We start from the raw sequence: 27,096 nt of genomic DNA, 5'->3' as shown, positions 1-27,096 counted from the left end.
TTATTGACTTTCAGAATAAGATTTGATGCTATGCCTGGACATTTTTAATTCTACTTTAATATTCTTGTCTTAGAAATAAACAAACTAGTCCATGTATGGATCAGATATTATAAGGAAACTTCTGCATGGATCAAAGCTTGTGTGCTTTGTTGGTTCAGAGCTGGCTATTTTGCCAAAGGCATTCCAGGATGGGAATACCAAGGAAAATGCCAGTGGTGATAGAAAGGCATGGGGAGGAAATGCAGGATGGTGAGGGTAAAAATATAGAGTGGAAGTGCTGTAAGTAGAAGTTATGGGGAAACAAGGTGCTGGGAAGATAGGCAGCATAGGTATCCAGTGCAGAGGACAGAGAAAAATCAGTGGGCAGGATGCTATACAAACCACAAGCAAAAGGAAAGCAGAAGTGTCCCAGCAATGCCCTATTTGCATGTAATATTGTTCCAAATTTAATTGAAACCTGGATTATTTGAACTTTGCATTAGCTGGGCCTGGGTTGACCCCTGGAGTAACTACCAGCTCCACCTAGATTGGCCCAGCCAAATTCTAAGGCATAATGTTTTATTTCTAGCCATAGGCCAAAACTCATTTTTCACTTCATCTATATCGCTGACATTATGTACTTTTCTTGGTAAAAATACAGAGTGGTTGATCATTGACTTTTCATGTGTAATGTGAATTGATGCCGTTAATATGATAATCTTTTAGTTTCTTCCTATATTGCTTATGGCCAAGATTTAAGTATCAACTTGTTTTAACTCAGCAGCTAGGATGACCTTCATGAGTTGGGTAACCATGTTGGAAATATATACTTTTGGCACACATTCCTGTTATTGTTTGTTCATCCCATCCAGAAACAACATCCACCACCATAATGAGGCAGCACAACAATCTATCCATTCATCTATGAATACTTTCATATATACATTAAATATATATACTTGCTCAAAGTATTTTGATGAATGATGAACATGATTAAGGGAAAATCAATTACTGGTGCAAATATATTATAAACCCACAAGTTAAAATTTATTTCTTCACCTAAAAAATAAGCAACCCAGAAGATATACAGAAAAATCCCCAGATTATTCCCTGTAAAACTTTTGAAGATTTATACAATCTTTACAGAAACATACAGTGTTATCAAAATCTCCATAAATCAAATTTATAAAATGCGTAGAAATGCATAGTGATCAACTTACAGAGCAAGGATATGGGATCTACTTAAAAAGCAGGTTACAGTATGAAAAGTCATTAGGAATAACAGCTTATAAGAATTATGTTTAAAAATACAGATCCATTCTCACAATATTTTAAATGGATTGCACACAATACCCATTTAGCACATACACACTTGCACAATGTGCAATCTCACTTATGCATAGTAATATGATTAATATATATTCCAAAAAGAATGAAATACTCTCATTCAAAGAAATATTAAATGTGCCCAGAAATTTTATTTCCCTTTTCCCATCTTCTTCCACTTCTTCTACAAGTTATTAACACTTTTTTAATGGAATATCCAAAAGACATAAAATCACCCTAAAACTAAATTATATGTATCTGGTCTTAAGGTCAGCATTTATCCTTTTAAATAAAGAATCTCCATCACTCTCTTTTAGGGGTAGATAAAATCAGTGCCAAAGATTTCCACTATTGAAATTATTTTTGTAATTCAATAAACTCCCTTTTTACGACCCTGTAATCCTTTAATTTGAATTAGGATCGGGGTGACTGGATGGAACTGAGCATTTACTGGCAGGATGCCCTTCCTGACACTACTTGGAGTTTGCAGCAGATATTTTTTTCTTTGCGCTGTAGGAAACATCTGCCGCTACCTAGGATTGAACTCTCAACCTTCCGAATGGGAGATAAGCGTCTTTACCACTAGGCCACTTATTTTGTAATTCAAGAAAACCATTTAAAAAATTAATTTTAAAATGAATCTGAATTCATTGATTCTATGCATAAAGTATTTCAGTAGAATATAAGTGTGCACTACTTCACACTAGACCCACAATGTAATTATTGAAATCACTCTTTAAGACTGAATATTTAATTTGGACATTTTTTTATTTTCCCCAAAAATGCATTTTATTAACCACATATTTTTTAAAAAATATTCTTTACTTTTTATTTAGTTAGGGCTGAGCAGTGCTTCCAAAATAGTTTGGAAAAGGTGATTCAGGAAGTACAGGAGTGTGGTTATAGAACCTACATGCAACTCTAAAGCAGTTTTAGATAGCACAGCTTCCTCTACAACTTTTTCCCTCAGGAAAAGAAATGCCTTAAAAAAATGAAGACAGATATGTTTATATCACTGAATTCTCTCAAGTACATTTTTGAAACTGAAACAGTCACAGCACAATCCTAATGTGCTGTATATTTAATTTTCTATGTTTGATTTTGTTTTCATGATATATCAAATCCAATTGTTCAAAACATCTCTTAAACTATTTATTTGGAAGAATGAAATTCTCAAGTTACGTACCAAAGAAACAAAGACCCACTCCCCAATTCTACTATACATGGATAGATTTCTTACCAAATACTTCCTATAAAATAATTCAGAAATTGTTAAGAAATTGGATTCAACTTTATAAACTGAACTAGGTAAATTTTGCTATTCCATATTAGGCAGATGTAGACACATTTTTCATTTCTGACATATCTTGTTATGTAAGGGATAATATAGCAGGGAAATTCAGTGTTTGTATCTTTATGCAATTCAGTGCAACAAATTCCACTTGAGGCATCAAATTAGAGAAGACTTAATCTGTTATAATGCTATTTCATACAAATGCTTCATAGATTTAAGTGCTACCCTTTACACCAATTTAATCCTTCAAAATGTTCAAGATGTTTTAACATTACTATTTTGGACACTCATGTCGCATTATTGGTATGCTTTATGCACCAATTATTTAATGTACTAATTAGGAATGAAGAATATACTAGTAAAATTAGAACATTATTTAAACATAATGAGTGCATTGCAAATTTTTCCTGTTGCTAGCAAGAAAAGAAAGACTTCAATATATTCATGCTATAACAAATTTTCTCTGATTAGTTAAGGAAGAAAAATTAAGGAGGCACTAAATATACTGAGGATTCCTTTTTCAAAAAAGCAGCATGACTGTGAAAGAAGGCCACCTTGGCTATAAACCTGTGGCAGTGCTTGGTAAAATGTAAAAACAAAACAAAATATTACAAGTCAATAATCCCCATATTATACTCCAAGTTTTTTCAAGTGTGAATGTTGGAATTTAAAAAAAAAACTGCCTGCAAACCCCTGAGTGTAATCCCAAAGAAGACAACAAATACTTAGATCCAATTCTTTCGCTTGTGCCCAAGTGAAAGGCACTTATACACACCTGGGAAGTTGCCCATTTTCAGCCCTTTACACCATACAGAAAGTTTACAGAAGATCCTTAAGGAGGGCTCTTGGGATAGGGTTGTCACCATAAGAGGAAAAGGAATGACCCATGTAGAAACAATCTCCTACTACTTTGGATCCAAGCTTGTGCTTCTAACTTTGTTCCAGTGAAACAAGTCAAAGCACTTTAAATGATAAGCCAGAGCATCTTAAAACAACACCCTAAAAGAAAGCAAAGAGATGTAAACATCTATTGACATTTAAGGTAAGAGCAGATTTTGTAAACATTAACTGCAGATGAGAAATCTATCACAGTTCATCTAAATCCTTCATCCAGATCAGGACATTCCAGGCTCCCAGCTATACAAGTTAACAGTTGCAGCAGTTTTCAGGTTATTTTCAGTTCTTTACAAATTACATTTGTCAGTAGGTAGATGCAGCTATTTTGTTTACACACTTAGGATATTGTTCATTTCCCATTTTTGTGATGCTTTATTTGAGTCACAATCTGAAATAAATACTTGATGTAGAACCTCTGAACGGTCCAAACATTTCCCTGATGAAATGTGAGTAAATCTATAAAGATTCTGAAAAGCAAAAGCAATAACGTATTAGTTTCCAATTAAAAACAACAAAACTAATTTATTTTTTCTTTAACTTCTCAATAGCAGAGTAGGAATATAGGTTAGGAACTATTTGTTAGATCAACCTGCCTACGTCTGACAATTCTAAGGATCTTCAATTTTTCACAGACATCTGCTATTTACTATTAGATTTACAAGAAAAAATATACAAAGGAATATATTGTAGTAGCAATATATACACAAAAGAAAAAACAGACTCAATAAAAATATTCCTTTTTGAGCAACAAAATAAAATTCTGTGACTAAAACTTTGGGACCTGTGTATGTGAGCACCTAAGTAAGAGTTGTCTGTTGGAAGATTTGGTTAGGAATAGTGCGACCCTCCTGGTCCTCAAATGACTTTTGATGCCATCTACCACAGCTGGACCAGGTCTGAAGGCTAGAAGCATAAAGCTCAATTTTATAATGGTATTTTACCTTCCATAGGGGCTGATCTCAAATGACCATGGTGGAGGCTGAGGTATCAGGTATGTAGGAGCTCTAATGTGAGTCCTGCAGGAGCCAGCCTTTTGTCCCACTATTCAGTTTCTAAATGTACATTTTCAGAAAGGTCATAAGTAGGCATAGGTAATGTATCACCAATATGCAAGTCATACTCAATTATACATGTCCACTTCTGATTGAATGACAGAAGGCGCCTAGAGTTATTGCAAAATGAGATGGGTGGCAAATAAAATTTAATAAATAAATATGTAATATAGTGGAAGTCCTGACATAGTAACTTGAAGAAAAATAGGCTCAGTATGAATCCTAGCAAGAAAAACTTCTATAATTCCAAAAGCCTATTCAATCTGGAATATTTAATCTTTAACTCTAGAAGGTCACACTTACCAAATGGAGTTGGCTCATAATTTGGGGCTTTTGGAATCAACGTTTCTGCCAGATCAGTAAGTGAAGGCTGTGGCTGGGACAGCCTTTGGTATCTCGTGTGCCAATTTTATGCTGCCCATCACTACTGTTACTCCCTCTATTTTTACTCATCTGCAATCAAATCCCCCATCCCTGAGAGGCTCTGTGAATCATAGTCAAGCCAATACAGGTAGTCTTATGACTGCAATTAATCCTGAAATTATAATTGTAAGTTGAGGCATCATGTGACTGGACTCAAAGTCATGACTGTTTTTTTATGACATCATTAATGTAATGTGGCAGTCAATAAGCTAACATAGCAATTGTTAAGTGAATTCATTTTCTCTAAAGGGTTTTTTGCTAGAAACCAGAAGTAAATGCGGAAACCAGCTAAAAATGTCACAAATGACAGTTATGTGACTGTGGGACATTACAAACAGTAAAAGTGAGTTGGCTATCAAAAGCCCAAAACATGACCACAGCGTTTTTATCTGTGTGTGTGGGTCATTACAAGGTCATTACATGTTGCAAGTAACACTGGGGAAGTCTACTGAAACTTCCAACAGTCATTAAGTTGAAGATTATTTTTAATTAATAATTACTCCTCTTCCTAATTCTAGATACACAATACATAACATATATAGCAAGATAAACAAAGCAGTAAACACTAACAAAACAACCTTGCCCATTTTATTCATCCACACAATCCACATACTGATTCAACCCTGTGAGATTTATTTATTTATTTATGAGACTTATATACCGCTTTAAGTACAAGCACTCTCTAAGCGGTGTACACCAGTAAGCAATGTATATATATATTTACATTGCCCCCAACAATCTGGGTCCTCATTTTACCTACCTCAGAAGGATGGAAGGCTGAGTCAACCTTGAGCTGGTGAGATTTGAACCGCTGACCTGCTGAACACAGTCAGCTAAAGTGGCCTGCAGTACTGCACTCTAACTGCTGTGCCACCTCGGCTCATGATCAACTCTCCCCTCTACTCAAAAGAGAAAGCGCACAAAGTCCTTTATATTCTTGATTCTACCACTTGCAGACTGAACTGGACTATGGAAAGGACTATGAGTTGTCATCAATACCTTTTTGAGAGGAAATGGCAGAGGTCCTTAACAAGGCACTAGTTTGCTGACTCAAGAGGCCAAGTCTGGTACCTCAGACTTAAACAACTTCCTCTCTATGTTTAACCTTTCTTTTTGGGTAGGCTACTGAACTGAAGTGAAATTGTAAAAAATTCTAGAAGATGAAGATTATCTAGAGCCTTGGCAGTATAGGCAGCTGAGCTCAGGAATGATATTAAAACAGGATTTTTGCTCTCTTATCCAATTAGGAAGCCCTTGCTAAAAGATCCATAAGATCCATTTACCAGTACATATAGCAGAGTGAGCATCCTCTGTCACAGTTTCCTTCCTCTGAAGTAGCTGGTCCTGGAAATGAGGATCATCCCAACCTTCAAGGCTTTCCAATCCCTTTGGAGACTTAAATGCAACCACTATGAATGTGGTATTATTACTTCTACTGCTTAATTGCTAATTGCATTATTTAATTATTATAGTGATTTTGCATTGCATTGTATAATGGAAGCTCAGTAAGCCATGTAGAGGGCAGTTAAGATTTCAGGTAGTAAAAAATCTTATAAAGAAATAAGTAAGAAAGTAAGTAAATAAGTAATTGAAGACATCACACTACTAGTGTGCCTGCAAGTTCTTTACCCTTCCTACTTGCCTTTTATATCACAAAATAATACATACATGCATATACATGCATAGATATTAAAATATGGTGGATAAATTCATTAAATCTTGTTCATAAACAGTAATGATTTCTATGACAGACAAAGGGAGTTACACAGAAGAAACCATAAGAAGATAATATTCATGTCTAGTTCAACCTGTTTTATGCTATTATTTAAATCTATCTAAAATTCAAAAAGAATTAATCATTGTTATCCTAATGGGATTCTCAGCACCAATCAGATACCTTGAAGTATTGCCACTCCTTGTATTCATTTAAATTGCAATGTGTAATCATAACTTTTGATCCATCAGGTCCTTTAATCAAGCATTGGTCATACTGCATGAGTTGGTTAGCTTCATTAATTCTGAAGAGCTAAAAATAAATATTAAAAACAATGCATATTTTGTTCTAATAACTAAAAAATGTTACCATATAAAGCATATTGTTGCATACAAGTAAGACTGAAATCAGCTTATAAATATAATTAAAGAGGCATTCTTAAATATGTACTGGCAAAAATAATTATGACAAAAAATTTAGAAAGCTATATGCTAAATATTACCATTTGAGGATAGATTTGAAAGTGTATGTATCTATTCCTACCTAAGAACCTTAACTACTATACCACACATACCAAATCTATTAAGAATGCATGAAACAAGCACAATTGCAATACTTAGAATCTATAATTTGACACACACACTTGAAATAACTTGGATATGCATAGATCAACATATTTTATGGATCAACATTTTATTAATATTTGCATTCTTCTGAATATTAAACTGCAAGTTCTGCATTTCAGCTTCTGCATTCAGAAACTTTCAGAACGAAAATTTATTTGAAAGACTAAAATAAGAGAAGGGTACATAGAAACTGAACTGTTAAGTCTTAAGTGCACCCAAATATAGAGTGAGAATATTATTCCTGTTTACATGGCATGAAAATAAAAGTAGCAACTGCTTTAGTTTATTTGTCAAAATCATATAAACTGAAGCAAAATTACAGCCATAATCCCTGTACATATAGATAGCTCCCCTGTATATATTACATTCAAAGCAGATTTTTTTTTTAAAGAAACAATTTCAAATAAATCAATAAAAGAGATTACAGTATACATAGTATTTATTGAGGCAAGGCATATGGGAGAGTAATAACTTTTATGATATACACATACACACAAAAATAAGAAAATAAATGTGTGATATGTATATATCACAAAAATGTCTCTTGGATTGGGAAGGAAGGCAGCTTCCAATCTAAAAATTGTAAGCAATTTATTTAATATTTTAGCTCACAACTGAAAACATTATCTGAGTCTACTTACTTGATTTCCTCCCATTCTATGGCATGGACCAAGTTCCACAAAGCCTCCATTGGTATGACCCATACTATCTATGCAGTATGCTGCTTCAAAACCTCTAATCTGAAACACATTTACGATTTGTATTACTATTACAATATAGTAAATTAATAATAGAAATAATATGGAAAACTATTATTTGTAATCCACAACAAAACAGCTTCATATAACTCATGCATATATAAAGGTAAATAGCATAGCAAATAACAAAAGATTCAAAGTAAACCCTATAAATCTTCTTATAATTAATGCATGTTGTGTTCACTCTCAAAGGAACTTCAGCTATAAGGAACTTAAGGATCTCCAGATATTGGTGAACTATAGCCACATTTTTCCTTTGCGGGGCAGTAGAAGCCGCTGAACTGTAGTTCACCAACATCTAGAGATGACAAGTTCTTTAGCCCTGGATTGTGGAACACTAAAATGAAAAACCAAGAGAATTTGTGCATATACCTAATCTTGTTTTCAACTCAATTATCAGCACAGAGAACCTTCCCTTTATGAATTCCACTGCTCGTTTAAAGCATGATTTCCCAATAAATGGGACACATAAATGAAACTGTTCTAATATTCTCTACCATTGCCACAAACTGTATTATATATTAAAGATTATTTCACAACAGCAACCACAATAATGAATAAAATGTAATGAAATATATTGAAAATATCTGTTGCATGAGAATAAGAATTCTTTTTATTAGAGGCAAAGAACAAGGAGTTTTTTTTTTCAAATAAGTAATGTACAGGCAATATGTTAATGATGTGTGATATACTACTTAAGTAAAACAAAAATGTAATTCCCCTGAATCATTTTCAGTAACTATTACTTTTATTTAATTTTCTATACTTGGCAGTTGTCAGTGGCCAATTATTTGAATGGCAGTGAATGGCAAAATAGCCTTGGCAATAACTGCAAGCTTTATTTTAAAATCTTCCAGATTTTTATCTTGTTTTTTCCTACTTTTTTAAGAAACAACATTTTGCTCTATTTGTCTCAATCTTTATCAATCTCATAAATGAATATCATTATGAATAAATCACTTTTTTACGTACCCTTCTCTTTGCCATCTAAATTCAATTTCATAAAGACAACACTTATTTTAACTCCCGTTGGCTTATTTATTACAATTTTGTTGATCACAAAACTCTTCTTTGAAAAAAGCACAAGGACCATTCTATCCACAATTAGTTTTCATTTTTATAATGCCTAACCCTAGGAAACAATTTTCTATTCATATAATTAATACTAACATTTTGATTCTCTTTCAGGCCATAATGCCTAAAATCTGATGTTAATATATGAATTATCTGCTACTTTTTGCAAAGGTTTACAAAAAAATCTAAATTTTCAGTTTCAGCTCAGACAACAATATGGCATATGTATCGCTAGTTGGTTGGCAACTACTACCTGGAAAATCAGCACTATTTTGTGACAAACTAGTTTTGTTCAGAAGGCCTGAATTTAATTAAATATGGTTTAATATGTGATCTAATGGTTCCAACAGTTTAAATACTTTTTACATATAAGACACCTATTTCTTCAGAGATTCCCCTATGCTCCTAATCCAATATACATTCTTAGATAGACAAGGCTAGCATTAGCTCAGGAGATTATTCAAATACTGACTTAGATGAAAAAACAGTTACCTCTCCCCACTCCACATTTCTAGGTGGCAGAGGATAATGAGAAGTTATATCATAGGCTATTTCTTCCATAAACCATTTAAAGCTTTTGCATTTGTGATCTTCACGAAAATTCTTCAGGTCTGATATGTCTCCATAAGCTAGTGCTTTTGTTTCAGGACGACTAGCATAGAAATAATCTTTGAATTCATCCCACCAGACCTCAACAACACGGACATAGTTCTGTAAAACATATAAAATTAATGCATACATTTAAAAAAATGGAAAGCAACTACAGATAGTCCTCAACGTACAACAGTTCATTTAGCAAACTGTTCATTTGAAGTTACAACAGCACTGATAAAAAAGACTTATGGCCATTTTTCACACTTATGACCATTGCAGCATCCCCATGGTCATGTCATCAAAATTCAGACACTTGGCAACTGACTCATATTTATGACAGTTGCAGTGTCTCCTGGGTTCATGTAAATCCCCTTTTGCCACTTCTGACAAGTAAAGTCAATAGGGGAGTTGGATTCTCTTAACAACCGTGTTACTAATTTAACACTCTGTAGTGATTCATTTAACTGTGGCAAGAAAAGTAGTAAAACGGAGGAAAATTCACTTTAAAAATGTCTAACTTAGCAACAGAAATTTTGGGCTCAATTGTGGTTGTATCTTTCTTGAATGATTTTATTCTATTCTCTCATTCTGGTAAAGATATTATGAATGAAAGGAATGTCAATCTACATCTTCAATGGCTCAAAGTGGATTTAAAGTAGTTCACTCTATAAACTTAAGACTGGTATAAAGAAGGTTTAATCCCAGTCACGTCTACTGTAACAATGTAAAAGTTGGGACCAAAAAAATATTGTCCTATTATCAATTTACAGGACGATTAGTAAGGAATTATATTGAAAACTTTTTATGTATCTCTGTTTAATAAACTAGGGTTGGCGAAGTTTTTTACAGTTTAAAGACTGCATTTAGAACTTCACTGTCAAGTGTCAGCAGTAAAATTTAGGTGGCTTTCCAGAGAATGCAAAAAAAAAAAAAAAAAAATTGCCTGGGATCACTGAATGCTCATCTATTAACTAAATAGGGATAGATAATTAGAAAACATTGATAAGGATGTGCAAAATTGTCCAATTGCAGGATTCAAATTAGGTTTAATTTAATTTGATCTTACGGTCAGAGGCTGTCTAGTCAATCTAGATATGTTAGCAATATATCTGAATAGTTGAATAGGAATTTCTGCATTCCTATTCATTTCTGGTGTGGAGGGGATGCAGTGCGTGGTCTCCACTCTGGTGGTTTGAGCCCGGCTCTGTGAGATGGAATGAGCTCCTGTCACTTGGTCCCTAGTTCCTGCCCACCGAGCAGTTCAAAACATGCAATATTGCAAGTAGATAAATGGTGGGAATTTATCTACTTGGGAAAAACTTAGGCAAGTTCATGTGTGTAGAGAGTGGAAGCCAGTGCTGGACCTGGCCAGATGTAAGGCATTGCGACCTGAGGCAAGACTGGCAGAGGAGCCTGGAAAAGCTATCAACCCATGTACTGCTAACTAATTGGTGTAAAGCCCCCAGCGGTACACCAAGGATAGACCCGCAAGTGCTAAACAGAATCAACTAGCAGTCTAGACTGTCAGGACTGCACTGTGTGTCTAGCATGTGTCAATTTCCCTGACATTATATGCCATACATTAAATAAGTAAATAAATCTAATGGGAACCTATACAGCTTTAATTTAATTCAATCATTAATATGAAATGATATAAAAGATTTACATTTATTAATATTTTAGGGACATAAGCATTACCTTTAAAGTAGGAGATGATCCAACATAAGCTGGAGGTGGATTCCCTTGCCATCCCTGGAGACGATATATGTGCCCAACACGAGAACAAGGCACAAATAGTAGCTGTCCTCCACACTGCCAAATCTGAATATACAAGGAGATTTTACCAAGTCAACATTATATATAAAGAATTTAATTGAACTGCACTTTCAGCATTACTACCAAAATGACCAAAGAAATATGTCTTCCCTAGTTAAATCTAACAAGCAGTTACATTTTATCTGGAAGAAAAAAATATAAGTAGTGTTCAATATTAATAAAATAGTCAATACTATAACAACAGGATTTATGCCAAATTATGAAGTAATATCTGCAAGTTATTTTAGAGACTCATTTCATTTTGTAGTCTTATATTAAAACCAAAAACTGTAATGTAAATCTGAACCATATTATTTTTTCAGACCATAGTAAAATGCTCATTAGGTTCCAAATTGATGTATTAAATTTTAGCATACTAAAGAAACACAATTTGTGATTTTTTTTTAATTGAAAATTTTTAAAAGTTTTTACAAATAAGGAGAGAAAAAAAATAAAAAACAAAAAACAACCCTACCCAACCACCCCAACCCTCCCAGTCCATCCCCCCCACCTTCCCAGAGCTGAATATAGGCTTGATTAAAATTTCTAAAAATCTTTAAAAAAATTAAAAATATATAAACCATTAATATATCTAAATACATTACCTAAGCTTATAAGATAATTAACAATAATATATATGTAAAAAACAAAACAAAACATAGGTATTAAAAAAAAGAGAAAAAAATTACTTAAAAAGAAAGAGAATAAAAGAGAAAAGAAAGAAGAAAAGATATATATATATATATATATAAAAAGAAGTAAAATAAGATGAGATAAAAATAAAAAATATAAGGAAAGAGAAGAAAAAAAAATACAATCTATAAAATATTAAAATTTATATATAGGTTATTGAAAAACTAAGTAATATTTTTTTATATCCAACTTATGTTGTATAAAATCTATCCATTTTTCCCATACCGCAAAAAACTTCTCTTGCGATTGATCCTTTAAAAAAGCCAAAATCTTTGCCATTTCCGCCAAATAAGAAACTTTAAAAAACCATTCTTGCAAGGTAGGCAAAGATTCCTTCTTCCAGTATTGCCCTACTAACAACCTTGCAGCTGTGATTAAATTTAACATCAGTATAACCTCCTGGTTATAACAATACCCAACAAAAACAATTGTGGGGTAAATTTTACCCTTCTTCTAAAAATTCTTTGAATATTCCACCATATCTTAATCCAAAAAGCTTTTATATTTTTACACGACCACCAAATATGATAATAAGTAGCATCCAAACAACCACATCTCCAACATTTAGGCTGTAAGTCAGGATACATACGAGACATTTTTTGTGGATCAAGGTGCCATCTATAAAACATTTTGTAAAAATTCTCCCTTAAGTTCTGGGCTTGTGTAAATTTAACATTCCTCACCCAGATGGTTTCCCAAGTGTCTAGTAGAACTGGTTCACCAAAATTTTGTGCCCATTTAATCATACATTCTTTAATTAGTTCTGGTTCTGAATCCAGTTCTACTAGCACCCCATAGATTCTCTTAATATGAGTTCGTCTTTGGTCTTTTACTTGTTTAAAAAGATTTTCATTTTCTCTAAGCAAACCCATATTACGATCTATCTTCCATCTATCCACTATTTGTCTATACTGAAACAGTATAGACAATGAATATGTAATATTTTCATGTGCTAAATCTTCCAAAGATTTTAAGTGCCAATTTTTACCATCCCATCTGAGTAATTGTGCATAAGAAACACTATCCATCTTAACTCCTCTCCTTATCCCTTCTATCGCATGCCAAGGTATAGCCCATAATGGTATTTTAAAATCACTTTTATAATATTTCCTCCAAACCCGAAGTAAAGAAATCCTTATGAGATTTAAAAACCCGGTCAGCTTTTTTATTAAAAATTAAATAGGCATGCCATCCAAAAAGTAAATCCCAACCCTCCAAGTGGAGTATTTCTACATTTGTTAAATTAACCCAGTCACTAAGTAATGTTAAAGCCACAGCATCATAATACAATTTCAAATTCGGTACCTTGAGTCCACCTCTCTCACGAATATCTTGCATAATTTTAAGCTTTACTCTTGGTTTTTTCCCTGCCCAAATAAATTTATTGATACCTTTCTGCCATTCATTTAAGTTAACCTCATTCTTTAGGATAGGTATCATTTGAAATAAAAAGAGAAACTTTGGCAGGACATTCATTTTAATCACCGCAATTCTTCCCATAAGGGATAATTGCAACTTCTCCCAATTTTTCAAGTCTCTTTGTACCCTGACCCACAACCTTTCATAATTATTTTTATACAACTTTGCGTTAGAAACAGATAAAGTGACCCCCAAATATTTTATCTTATCAACAACTTCAAAATCTGTCAAGTTAACCAAAGTCTGCTTATCCAAATTAGTCATATTTTTGGGTAATATTTTAGTCTTATTATTATTAATTTTAAATCACGAAACCCGTCCATATTGGTAAATCAATTGTAACAACTCTACTACAGAATAGGTAGGTTGAGACAAGGTAACCACCAAGTCATCTGCAAAAGCTCTTAGTTTATATTCTTTTTTATTAACTTCTATTCCTTTTATTTCCTGGGATTCTCGAACTTTAATTAGCAGAATTTCCAAAGTTAAAACAAACAGTAGTGGTGACAATGGACATCCCTGTCTTGTCCCTTTTTCTATTGTGAAAACCTCTGACAAGCCCCCGTTAACTATAAGTTGTGCCGTTTGTTTTTGATATATAGCACCAAGAGCTTGTAAAATTTTTTCTCCAAAATTCATATCCTCAATTAATCTTAACATAAACTGCCAATTCAATTGGTCAAAGGCTTTTTCAGCGTCTAAAAATATCAGTCCTGCGGAAACTTGGTTATTCTTATCTAAATATTCTAGTAAGTTAATAATTTGTCTAACGTTATTCTTCATATACCTGCCAGTTATAAAACCCGTTTGGTCCTTATGTATAAGCTGGTGGAAAACCCTCATAAGCCTATCGGCTAAGATTTTTGCAAAAATCTTATAATCTACATTTAAAAGAGATATAGGTCTATAATTCTTTGGTAAAGTAAGATCTTGATCTTCTTTTGGAATTAAAGATATGAAAGCTCTGCCCCATGACGGAGGAATTTCTAAACCCTGTAATATATTATTAAAAAGCTCACATAAAGGTTGAATCATCTCTTCTAACAAAGTTTTGTAATAAATAGATGTCAAGCCATCCGTACCCGGTGCTTTACCTAATTTTAATTCCTTAATCACTGTCACAATTTCCTCAGTGGTAATTAAACCATTAATTTCTTGTTTCTGATCTTCTGTTAATTTGGGAAAGTTGGCTTCACTTAAATAATTATTTATATCTAAAATTTGTACATTAGTACTCTTATATAGTTTTTGATAATAATCTAAAAAAGATTTCTTGATCAACTCCTTCTGGTACACCAATTTACCTTTATAATTTATTTTATCTATAATTCTCTGTCTCTGTTTCTTTCTCAATTGATAAGCCAACCATCTCCCTGGTTTGTTGGCATTACAAAATGTATTTTGTTTCATATACAATAAGTTAGTTGCGGTTTGATCAGCCATCAACATATTAAATTGTGTTTTGAGCAATTTTATAGATTCTTTAACCTTTTCGTCTGTGGGATTTAGAATCAGAGATTTTTCTTTTAATTTAATCTCATCTTCCAAATCCTTACGTTTCTGAATCTGCTTTTGTCTCTGAGCACTATTCATTTGTATCAAAATCCCACGCATGAAGGCTTTACCTGCATCCCATACCATTGACATTGAAGTTCCTTTATGCATATTTACAACAAAATAGTCCTTTAGATGTTCTTTTAATTTTTGAATACTCTTTTCTTGTCTAAATAAATTCTCATTCACCCTCCACGATCTCCTCTCCTCTTTTTCATCAACCAACTCCATCCAGACTGGACTGTGATCTGTCAACGTCCTAGGAAAATTTTTTACATTCTTTACCCTAAAATATAAATCAGTTGTAATAAAAAAAAAGTCAATTCTTGAAAAGGATTGATGTCTATCTGAAAAGAAAGTAAAGTCTCTCTCCTCCTGGTTGCGTTCACGCCAGTAGTCTCGCAGCTCCCAGTCCTCTTTCAAGTCAAAAAAAGCTTTGGGTAGTTTAGCCTGTTTAAAAAAAGTGGAAGATCCTTTTTTATCTCTTTGTATATCTAAGACACCATTCCAGTCTCCCATTAATATCACAGATCTATAATCCAACAAAGTTAATTTCTGATGCAACAATCTATAAAATTGTTCCTCTTGTTGGTTTGGTGCATACAGTCCCACTATAAGTATTTTCTTACCATATAAACCAACTTCAATCATAACATATCTCCCTTGAGGATCAGATTCTACCAAACAGGCTGATAAGTTTTGCTTAACATAAATAACTACAGCCGCTTTTTTCCCAGGAGCTGAAGATACAAAATGAGATCCCAAACGAGAATTGACTAAATATTTTTGATCTTTAAGTAAAATATGTGTTTCCTGCAAACAAATAATATCATTATTATGTTGCTTTAAGTAGTGAAAGATTTTCTTTCTCTTATTCGGGGAGTTAAGGCCGTTAGCATTCCAAGTCAGGAGCTTTACCATCTCCCTTAACCAGAAGCCTGGAGAAGACTGCCTGAAGGTCTGCCATTGAAGAATGTGTTGCAGAACTCTTGGGTCTTGCTCCTCCCACCGGCAACAAAACACTTTCTTGGAGAGATTCTTTAACTTCTTTCTTTTGTTGTTCCTTTTCCTTGCGTCTATGTGCTGCACGGGTCATTCTTTGCTCTTTGATCTCTGTTTGTCGCAACCATTCCGTCTGTAACTTTCCAGCAACCATCACACCTAATCCTTCAGACTGCTGTTCCGCCTCTTTAGCATCCAGAACTTTCTGCATCATAGATGACGATGAGCCTGCTCCCAGGACCGAAGTATAAAACTCCTTTGCTTTAGCGACTGTGTTAAGTCTGTAACGCGTCCCCGCATGGCTCAAAACAATACCCATCGGAATCTCCCATCTGAATGGCATCATTCTTGTTTTAAGTTCATTGGCTAAAAAAGAAAAGTCTTTTCTATTTCTTAAAATTTTAGATGGGATCTCCTTTAAAATGATAACATCTTGAGCAGCAATCTGGAACCTCTTATTATAAAAAGCTTGTATGATTTCATTGCGCAGAGATCTCTTTGCAAAATAAATCACAACATCTCTTGGTAAGTTCTTCTGTTTTGCGACCCAGGAGTTAACTCTGTAAATTTTTTCCACTTCTCTACGTAGTCCATCTTTCTCCCTATTCAAAACGATGGCAAGGTCATTAACCACAATCTCTATCAAATCTTGATTCATATCCTCTTTCAAACCCCTGATTCTTAGGGCATATTCCATTTCCCTATACTGAGACATAACAATATCATCTTGTGAAATTTCCATCTTTTTTTCCATACCTTCAAATTTATCTTCCAGGATATCAACTTTGTCTGCGACCTCTTCCACTCTAGAATCAAGCTTCTCAACCACAGAGGCCAATCCTGATAGAGCTGTAACTATATCTTGCCTCAAAATAGTATTATTCTGCTCTAAGAGGTTCTTCATTTCTCCTCTAATTTGAATTTTGTTCTGATCAAAAAGCTCCTTCATTTCCCCTTTAGTTTCAGATTTGTTCTGATCTAGAAGCTCCTTCATTTCCTCTCTGATTTGGGATACAGCATTTCCCATTATATCTTTCATATCTTGTACAGATAATACTGGCAAAGGAGGAGAAGATGGTGGTGTAGCTTTAGGTTGTTGTACTGGTAAGATTGCAGGAGAAGAAGGCACCTTAGGAACTGTAGGGACTGCTTGCCTCTTTGAAGCCATTTTTTTAAAAGGATCTTATTCCCTCTTTCTTCCTTCTTGAAAAAAAAAATACTAGAATCCTCAAAAATTAAAAAGGAGCAAAGGAGAGTCCAAAAGAAACTTTAAAACCACAAAACCATTTTCAAAAAAAAGTTTAGAAAGTTTAAAAGAGAAAGAGCTATATAGTCCATTACATTCCGTTTAACTTGCTTCTTTCCGGAAAAAAAAAAAAGGGCACTTTCAAATTGCCATTTTACTTTCACTCTCCAAACCGACAAAGAACAAAAGAAAAAGAAATCAACATAAACTAAAAAGCAAATAAAACTCAGTAAGTAAAATCCTTTATCCGGCTCTGTCTGCTTTAAAAGTCACTCACCCGATCGTTTTAGGTGCGGAGATGGTAGCGGCGTTTCGCTTTGCTTCCGAAGAAGCAAAAACAGCTGGGAGGCGGAGATAACACGAACTCCGAGGGAGCTCTCTTTTCACCCCCCAAAAAGAAAAGTCCTGGGGGGTTTAAGAGGCTCTACCTCTATTCGTGTACTTCTCTACCCTCTCCCTTCGCCCGGGAGGGGGATTTCGAGCCGCGGGACAGCTGGTATACGCTGTGCTCCGCGGTTCTGACGCCTTCCCAGGAGGACGACTACAATGTAGCCGCCATCATCGACGCTGACCACCGGAAGTCAACCCACAATTTGTGATTTTATTAGTAGGATTTTGTTGCGTTCTTTAACTGAAATAAACCCAGATGTGGCTAGAGACTTGGAAGATACTATATCAATACAGTTTTTGTTACTAAAATCTTGATATTATTCTGAATAGCTTAATAGAATAGAAAATTTTATATTTTAAATATTTTTGTATCTGTGTAGGCTTACTCAGAAATTGTTCCACTTCATATATAGATTTCTGCTTTTATGCATTTTGTATTATTTCATCAAAAAGATTACCTAATAACAAACTACAACAGGTGTGTTGAAATTGAAAGCCTTCTATCTAGCAAACAATTTGCAGTAATTCACTTTGTAAAAATCCAGATACAAGCCCCAGGGCTACAGAAGTGGTTCTATTTGACTCCTGATTTGATTAAATCAAATATATATACAATGCACAACATTATTCAACCTGACCTTGTTCAAACTTCAAAATTACAAAGTGGTTATTGAAAAAAGTGTCATATTTTAAGTTTCTTATTATATATGAGTTTTCCAACTTCACCTACTGTAAGGTCCTGCCTCAGCTAGCACTCCCAAGGAAGCAGAACTCCTGAAACTGGCATCATTTCAAAAAGATTTTATTAAGGTAATGATAGCAGAATAGTAAGACAAGATCTGAATAATTCCAGTGCAAAATGATACATTAAAACTCTCCTTTCAAACCCCTCTCCAGTGCCCAACTGTCCAGTTTGATTTCAGCCAATCCACAGGTACAAAGTTGTTATGAGAACCGGAGTGATAAACTGCAGTTCACAGGCGTTTCATTTTCTTCCCGGTCTCTTCCCAGCGGAATAGAGTTAAGACAGATGGCCCAGGCACATTCCTCTTCTCTTTCACACCCAGAGAGATGCATCAAAGGTGAAAAGAACAAAACAAAGGAAATACATCCCAGAGCCCACAGAGCTTCCCCTCCCCAAAGAGCGAAACCTCCCTCCTCCCAACAGAATGGCAGTACCCCAAAAATAACCCTCCTTAAAAGGAGAGGTCCACCTGGAAAAATAGAAAACAATAAAATGGGGAGAAAAAGAAATGAGAAGTGAATCAGGCTTGTCCCGGATAACACGCATGAAAGTGTTTGAGCAATCTTGGGGCTCTAACATGCTTTTTATAGACCTACTCATTCTGGGGTGCTAGGAGATCTTTCCAAGCCACCAGATACTAGGGCTCCATGGTGTTTTCAAAATGTTGCTCACCTTCTACCATAATGGGTTGTGGTGGTGGCACATAGAGGCAAAGTTATCTCAGGTTTTAGCAAACTGCCTTAATGCCTTGGGAAGTTCCAGTTCTGCTGTAACTGGGTTTATGATGCATTTGATGGGGTAGGGACTCATAAATTTTGATCCTAACCTTTTGGAGGGTTGTAATGACTGCAGGAATCTAGTAGACAAGTATACCCTGTTCCCAGCGTGGAAAGGTTTAGGTTCCATTCTCTTTTTATCTGCCTGAGCCTTATAGGCTTCTCTGGCCTCACTGAGAGCCTTTCTGACCTTCCTGTTCTGCAGTTGATTCATCCATTCCTTAAGGGAAGGGATGGTGGGTTCATTGCCTGGCAGTTCAGGCATTGGCCACTTAAAAAGGGTGTATCCCGTGCTAAAGTATACAGCACTGTTATATGCCACTTCAGCAAATGGCAAGAGGTCAGTCCAATTGTCTTGATGGTAGTTAATGAAACATCTTAAGTACTGTTCCAGGACTGAGTTCGTTCGTTCTGTCTCTCCATTCGAGGATGGTGACTAGAACTCAAGCCCTGTTCCATGCCTAAGAGGTCCAAGAATGCCTTCCAGAAATCTGAGGTGAATTGGACCCCTCTATGTGAAATTATATTGTGAGGGGCCCCATGCAATCGATAGGTATGTTGGAGGAACAGTTTTACTAGAGTTTTGGAAGTTGGGATCTTCTGGTACAGGATAAAGTGGACCTGCTTTGAAAACAAGTGAGTCACTACCCAAATGACAGTGTTTCCTGCTCTTTCTGGCAGTTCTACGATGAAATCTATAGAGATCTCTCTCCAGAGTGCTGAAGGGTTTGCTACCGACTGCAAAAGGCCAGGCGTTTTTCGTTGTCTTTGTTTTGCTGCTGGCCACATAGCTTTCGATGTCTTATTTAAAAGATGGCCACCAGAATTGCCTCCTCAATAAATGTAGGGGTTTTACAAATCCAAAGTGTCTCTCAAGTTTTGAACCATGGGAGACTTGCATTGTTTTCAGTCTTTCGGCGGTGGGAATGTACAGCTTCCCCCTTATCTATGCTAGTCCATCCCGCATTGAGCAGAAGTTTTTTATGGCTTAGGGACCACTCGTCTTTTTCTAGGGCTTGTTTAAGCGCCATCATAGTGGCATTGTCTAGCAATGGGCTGTCTTTTGCCTGTGCCCTTGTAATTATTGGGGATGCTAATTGTGGAGAGAGTAGAGGCTTAATTACCTCTGCTTTTATACTGTTATATTGTGGCATCCTTGATAAAGCATCAGCCAGAAAGTATTTTCCTAATAGCAAGTAGTGGAGAGTAAAATTGTTGGGCCCACCTTGCTTGTTTGGGAGACAATTTTCTGGGGGTCTTAGGAGCCTCTAAGTTTTTATGATCAGTTCAAACTTGGAAAGGGATTTTGCTCCCTTCCAGGAAGTGCCTCCAGGTGAGGAAAGCCCACTGCACTGCGTAAGCTTCCTTCTCCCAGACCGCCCAGCATTGTTCAGTCTCTGACAACTTTTTTGAAGTGTAAGTGCAGGGCTGTAATTGGCCCTTTACATTCTCTTGGATAAGTACTGCACCCACAGCTACATCGCTGGCATTGGTCTAAATTATGAATGGTTTCTCTAGATTGGATGTCTTAGCACTGGCTCCACTTTAGCTTTTCAAAGGCAGCTTGGCATTCCATAGTACATTTCAGCGGTTGGCTGGGCTTTGGCTTATCCACTCCCTTAGTCTTTAATAGATTTGTGATAGGGAGCACAATCTCTGTTAAGGAGGGGATAAATTGCCAATAGAAATTCACAAAGCCCAGGAAGCTCTGTAATTGCTTTCTGGTGCAGGGGGTAACCCACTCCAAGACGGCCTGCACTTCTTTCAGATCCATTTCTACCCCCTTGTGTAAGATCTGGTAGCCTAGGTAGTTGATTTTTTTCTTGTGGAACCGCACTTTGACAATTTTGCATATAACTTAGCTACACGGAAGTTTGTTCAGGACTACCCTGACTGGTTTCACATGCTCAGTTTTCATTTCGGTGCAAATTAATATATCATCCAGGTACATCAAAACTCCCTTATACAGGTGCTCATGAAGCACTTCATTAATCAGTTGCATGAATACAGCGGGGAAGAGGAGCTGTAGACCAAATAGGAGAACCTTAAATTGGAAGCAACCGAGAGGGCAGTTGAAAGCAGTTTTCCACTCATCCCCTTCCTTGATTCTGACCCAGTAGTACGCTTCTTGCAGGTCTAATTTAGAAAATATTCTTCCCTTAGAGAGGTTGGCCAGCATATCTTTCATGAAGGGTAAGGGATATACATTTTCCATGCACATCATGTTTAAACCCCTATAATCCATGCAGAGATGAAGAGACCCATCTTTCTTCTCTTGAAACAATATGGTTGCAGCCATCTGGGATCTGGCTGGCTGGATGAAGTCACAGGCCAGATTTTTATCTATGAACCGGTGCAGTTCATCTAATTCCCTGGGAGTCATCGAATATAGCTTTGGTTTTGGCAGTTTAGTTCTAGGATGATTTGAATGGCACAGTCTGTGGGTTGGGGGGGGCGCGTCCCTACTCCTCTCACTGAAAACCTCAACTAGCTCGTATACACTCTAGATATGTTTTCTAAGGTTTCACCGCTCAACGCAGCCACTACTTCTCAGGCTGGTTCCTTCTTTGGGCGGTTGTGCTTATTTGGTAAGGGATTTTTTCCCTTTAGGGAATTTCAAGCATCTTTCTCTCCAATCCACTAGCGGGTTCTATTTCTTCAGCCAGGTCAACCTCAAGATGAGAGGCCATTCCATGCCAGGTGCCACTATGAAGGTTAGAGTCTCTGAGTGGCCTCCCATGACTAGTCCAAGGGGGGTTGTGGCAAAATTCACTGGGATGCTCCCTGCGATGGACCCATCAAGTTGGCAAATGTAATTTTCCTACCAAGGTTGGGCTGATTAGGCACCTGGTGCAATCCAAGTAGGACATTTAGGGCCACCTTTTCTTCCTTATCCGGGATTAACAGTTCTATGGGCATTGTCCCACTTACCAAGGGATCATCATTGTAGTTGCTTTCGAGTGTCCCCAGTCCATCCTCTGGCAGGCTCAGAGTCCCCCTCCTAATTTTGGGGTTGGGTAGAACTCTACGAACTCCGCGCTCTTCAGGGCCATGTCCTTTTGTAGTTTTCATCGGCTTCCCTCCAGATAGTTGGTCTCTCTTGGCAGGGGTTTTCGTGAGGCACTCTGAAGTGCAATGGCTTTCCTTGCCACATTTGAAGCAACGAATTAAACGCAGTTGAGCTGCCAGTGGAGATCGCTTCCAAACCCTGCCTGACCTGTACTTGTTGCGATTCTGATTGATCTCCACTTCTTCGGCCAGGATGTACCTATCATGTAGGCAGGCCAAGGCTCCAGAACATGAGCAAGGAAGAATTCCAATACCTGGGGATCCCCGTCAAATTTCATACCAAGGGGGATCAATTTTGGCTCACGAGTGCGGGGCTCTTTCCCTGGCTGCTTGTGGGACATTCACCCCTAGGGGCCAGCTTGCTGCGGGGTGGCTGGGGTGGTTACTGCTGTCTCGGTAGAGCCACTGCGGTTTCAATAGCCACAGACCTGCTCTTCTCACCCGTTGCTTCTTCAAGTTGTTCCTCACTTCTCCCTCTGCGCTGCCCAGATTTCACTTTCAGGTCCTGAAAAGCTTCCACCATGAGGTGTATTGCTTGTTTCAGGATCTGGTCAGTTCAGTTCTGCTTTCCCTCGGTCTCCTTGTCGTCACAGAGCAGTTCCATTTCGCACCTCCAGCCCTGCTTTTGGCTACCTCAGGTGAAAGTTACCCATTGGGTCCTTCTGTCTCAGTCTTCCCTTTTTCCCAAACCAACTGACCACCTCAGCCTTGTAGATTCCTCCATGGCAGCTGTCTCTTCCATCCATCTCTTCAGGGTGAGTCTTGGTGTGGACTCTTCTCACCATTCAGTGTTGTCCTGCTCACTGCCATGGACATAGTGTGCACAGTCCCCATGGTAAGTCAGATGCCTCTCCGGGTTGACCACTTTGCAGATATTGCCTAATGTAAGGTCCTGCCTCAGCTAGCACTCCCAAGGAAGCAGAACTCCTAAAACTGGCACTGTTTCAAAAGGAACTTTTAATGAGAGATAGTGATAGCAGGATAGTAAGGCAAGGTCTGAATAATTCCCATGCAAAATGGTACATTAAAACTCTCCTTTCAAACTCCTCTCCAGTACCAAATTGTCCAGTTTCATTTTAGCCAATCCACAGGTGCGAAGTTGTTATGAGAACCGGAGTAATAAACTGCAGTTCACAGGCGTTTCATTTTCTTCCTGGTCTCTTCCCAGCAGCGTAGAGATAAGACAGGTGGACCCAGGCACATTCCTCCTCTCTTTCACACCCAGAGAGATGCATCAAAGGTGAAAAGAACAAAACAAAGGATATACATCCCAGAACCCACAGAGCTTTCCTCTCCCCAAAGAGCGAAACCTCCCCCCTCCTAACAGAATGTCAGTACCCGAAAAAATGAAATAAACAGATAGGTTGAGGGTCTGATACTTATGCAAATTTCCTTTTAAGTGAATCTCCCAAAATATTAGGCAAATAAGGCACAAATTCAAGATCACTAAATATACTATTTTAAAAACTCTTATAGAAAAACAGCTACACTTGGCTTAGAGACCCCCCAAAACCCCCAAAACACTTGCTTGACACTATAAAACAAAACAAAAATAAATTTAAGATTATTCACAATGAAGTGTGAATAACATAAGTGAAAGAGTATTACATAACTGTCTATATAACCTTAACTAGAAGCAAGTTGCTAGAAAGGAGATGGCATTTACTTCCTTTATCAATGAAGGTGAACATGAAAAGTAGCCTGAAAAGTGACCACACATTTACTTGAACAATGGTAATAGACTCTCTGGAATGACTATTTACCTTGTAGGATATTTCAAAATTTTCACCACCCCAGATTTGTAGACCTGGATCATAGAGACCTAACTCAAAAAAGAAATCACGTTCAATGGCAAATAATCCACCAGCCATCGCAGGCGATCTAGAAGATAAACAAAAATGGTTTGTATGCAGCATGGCATAAATGATTATTTTATTAAGAAACAAGGAATAATTTAGACATGCAGAAATTATAAAGCATTGATTATGAAGTCACAATAAGATCATTAGAATTTAGGAATACTGAAACAGATTAAATGTTTAATTCTTTCTTTCAAGAATTTTAAACAGTAACATATGGGGGAAATGCTAGAATGGAAAAGTTCCTTTTCCAAGTTTAAAAGGAAAAAAAGTATTATAGTTTGCTTTATTTTTTACATAAGGAGGCATTATTCACAATGCCAATAGTTGTATCAATTCAAAATAGATTGCAACATGTAAAGGTTAAAAAAAGCTCTTAGTAGGCCAAGTGACTAGAATGCTTAGCTACTGAAGTTTTTGCTATAAACTATTGAAAATACCGGGATTTGAGAATGGGCCAAAACATTTTTCTGCTAGAGAACAAAAATGTTTAATTAATTTATCAAAGCTTCATAATTTCAATAAAATATTTCAAACTTAATAAATCACGAAGTAAAAAAAACACATCCATTTTTTAAAACTGCGGAAATGATTTAAAAACATTATTTAGCTAAAGGAAAAGAATCTTTGAAAATAAGCCTGGTTGCACCGTTAGTGAAGAATAATTGAATTAAAGCAGAACTACAGGCCTATTAATACAGGACAGGAAAAAGGGACATTCCTTATTCCTTTCCAGGTAGGTGTATTTTCTTTTTGAACATTCATTTTATTGGTGAAAACAAATTAAAGAGAATTGTAAAAATCAATAAAATCAAAATATTTACCCCTAATGTATCATGTATTTTGTTGTCATCAGTGTTAATAATACAGTGTTAATAATTTGTCAGGTCAATTTTAACTTTGTCAAAACTCTTGGCCCTGAAAGTTTTGTTTATTTTCTTTTGGGGTAGGCCCAACACTGAATAGAAAAACTGGGCAATACCTGCAAGCATTTAAAATTTTCTGTTATGTTTCCCTTTCAGCATAGCATAACATTATATTTTTTATCACACTACTAAGTAATTGAAGCTAATCTCAGTGCCATTCAAGTGTGTTAAAAGATACAACACAAAATAAAATAATATATAAGGCAATTCAATACACTGGAAATGGTCCCAAGATGCCAGAAGGGCAGCAAGTTTACACTGATATCAACATGCTCTGCTATTTCCCATTTTGATCATTACTTTTCTAGTGAACAAGAATAACCATGCACTGAAATAGCAGACATTAATAATCTGAAGGATGTGCAAATTGCAACATCCATTCAAAGCAATTTGTAAAGCAGCAATTATTATATATTTTGCTTAGAAAATAGAGTAAATAAGCATACTATAGACAAGTTGCAAAAGTTAATTTAGTTATATAAGAAACGCTTAATCACAGGTTAGTGAAAAAAAGATAGGGCTTATTTTAAAGCATTATTTTTAAGAACAGAATATCATGCAAGTATTTAATAGGTCAGTACATCATTAAGAAAAAGAAAAACATTTAAGCCACTTAGTGATTACCGATACGGCTCAGTTTTTGTCTTTCTCATTGCCTTCTCACGTTTGGTCAGGGGAACCCTCTTCCAGAGCATGCTCCAATCCCATGCTCCTCTAGCAAACCCATCTTCGTCACCACCCCCTTGGGGTACAATATTATAAGTGTTGCCATCTATGACATCTATAAGCGGCACAGTACATGCGGTTCTGCAGGATTTTGGATGATGATGGTGAGGATGAAGGAAGGCATATGGTACATTTAAACGAACCATGGTTCATGGAAAAGAGTGGGAAAAAATGAAAGGATTTAGGTAAGCATGAATTAATAAAGATCAGTATTACAAAACAGTGTTCTTTACCGATATGGCTCAGTTTTATATTTTCTTTTTGCCTTTTCCTTGTGGCTTAATGGAATACGTTTCCATAGCAAGCTCCAGTCCCAGGCCCCTCTGGCAAAGCCATCTTCATCCCCGCCTTGCTGTGGTTCAATGGAATAGTCATTTCCATCTATGTAATCTATTAGAGGCACAGTGCATGTAGTTCTGAAATATTTATGGAAGGGGAAGAGACAAGGTTAAGCTGTCTAATCTAATAGATTACCCGCTATCTTTAATGCCTTATCCAAATATAGTTTCAATAAAGACAGTACACAGATATACACTACTTTTCCTATAAAATAAAACTGAGGAACAGAGATTATGAATTAATAGAATGAATTCAAATTAATGTTGAAAATATATTTATCTTTTCCTGCATAGATTCTTGAAAATTAATTGTGAAAGGGAATGATGTAAATTGCATGTTCTGCATTTGGACAATGTAGCATTCTGCTGTTAAATGCATTTGTCTTGTTTGGTTTCATGAGGCAGAGGGGCTGTCAAGTGGTTTTGCCAGTTTTTTAAACATGTCATCAATTTTTTAAAAAAACAATGTAAAGCTTGCAAATATATTATTTTAATAGATACATTTTTAAACATGTCATAGATTTTTTTTTAAACTTTAGGTCTGATTTAAACCTAGCAAATATACTATTTTAACAGGTCCATTTATGAATACTGGAACACTTTGAAACCAAAACTAGTGTTCTGATGTAATTACCCAAACTCATTATTTAAAAGAAAGGAGAAGGGAAACAATTTAAAATAATATCTTTTATTTCTGACTATTCATATGCAATTCTGCTTTGCACGTTGAGGACTACTTTCTCAGATTTTTATTCATTTTAATGTAGCTTTCATTTGTGTAAATATGGATATTAACTTGCC

The 27,096-nt window shown here is 36.0% G+C and overlaps 1 protein-coding gene across 2 annotated transcripts in view; it reads right to left on the bottom strand.

Moving 5' to 3' along the window:
- Window positions 1-1,004: 1,004 nt before the first annotated feature.
- GALNT7 (polypeptide N-acetylgalactosaminyltransferase 7) overlaps window positions 1,005-27,096 on the bottom strand; it is an 83,849-nt gene continuing 57,757 nt past the window's right edge. The window contains exons 6-12 of one of the 2 annotated variants that reach the window (XM_039348823.1): window positions 26,191-26,373; window positions 24,210-24,327; window positions 11,436-11,558; window positions 9,636-9,854; window positions 7,953-8,051; window positions 6,869-6,997; window positions 1,005-3,963 (exon numbers count right to left, since the gene is read on the bottom strand). In XM_039348823.1, coding sequence (XP_039204757.1) covers window positions 3,826-3,963; window positions 6,869-6,997; window positions 7,953-8,051; window positions 9,636-9,854; window positions 11,436-11,558; window positions 24,210-24,327; window positions 26,191-26,373 — 1,009 coding nt within the window. In that variant the 3' untranslated portion in view covers window positions 1,005-3,825. Of the gene's footprint in view, window positions 3,964-6,868; window positions 6,998-7,952; window positions 8,052-9,635; window positions 9,855-11,435; window positions 11,559-24,209; window positions 24,328-25,855; window positions 26,039-26,190; window positions 26,374-27,096 lie in introns of both variants that reach the window. The other variant, XM_039348822.1, reaches the window with a different exon arrangement.

Source organism: Crotalus tigris, unplaced genomic scaffold (genome assembly GCF_016545835.1).
Source record: "Crotalus tigris isolate CLP2741 ecotype Arizona unplaced genomic scaffold, ASM1654583v1 scf7180000018183.1131761, whole genome shotgun sequence".
Classification (NCBI taxonomy): domain Eukaryota; kingdom Metazoa; phylum Chordata; class Lepidosauria; order Squamata; family Viperidae; genus Crotalus; species Crotalus tigris.
The sequence above is the reverse complement of the archived record's forward strand: the minus strand, read 5'-3'. Positions and strand labels throughout refer to the sequence as shown.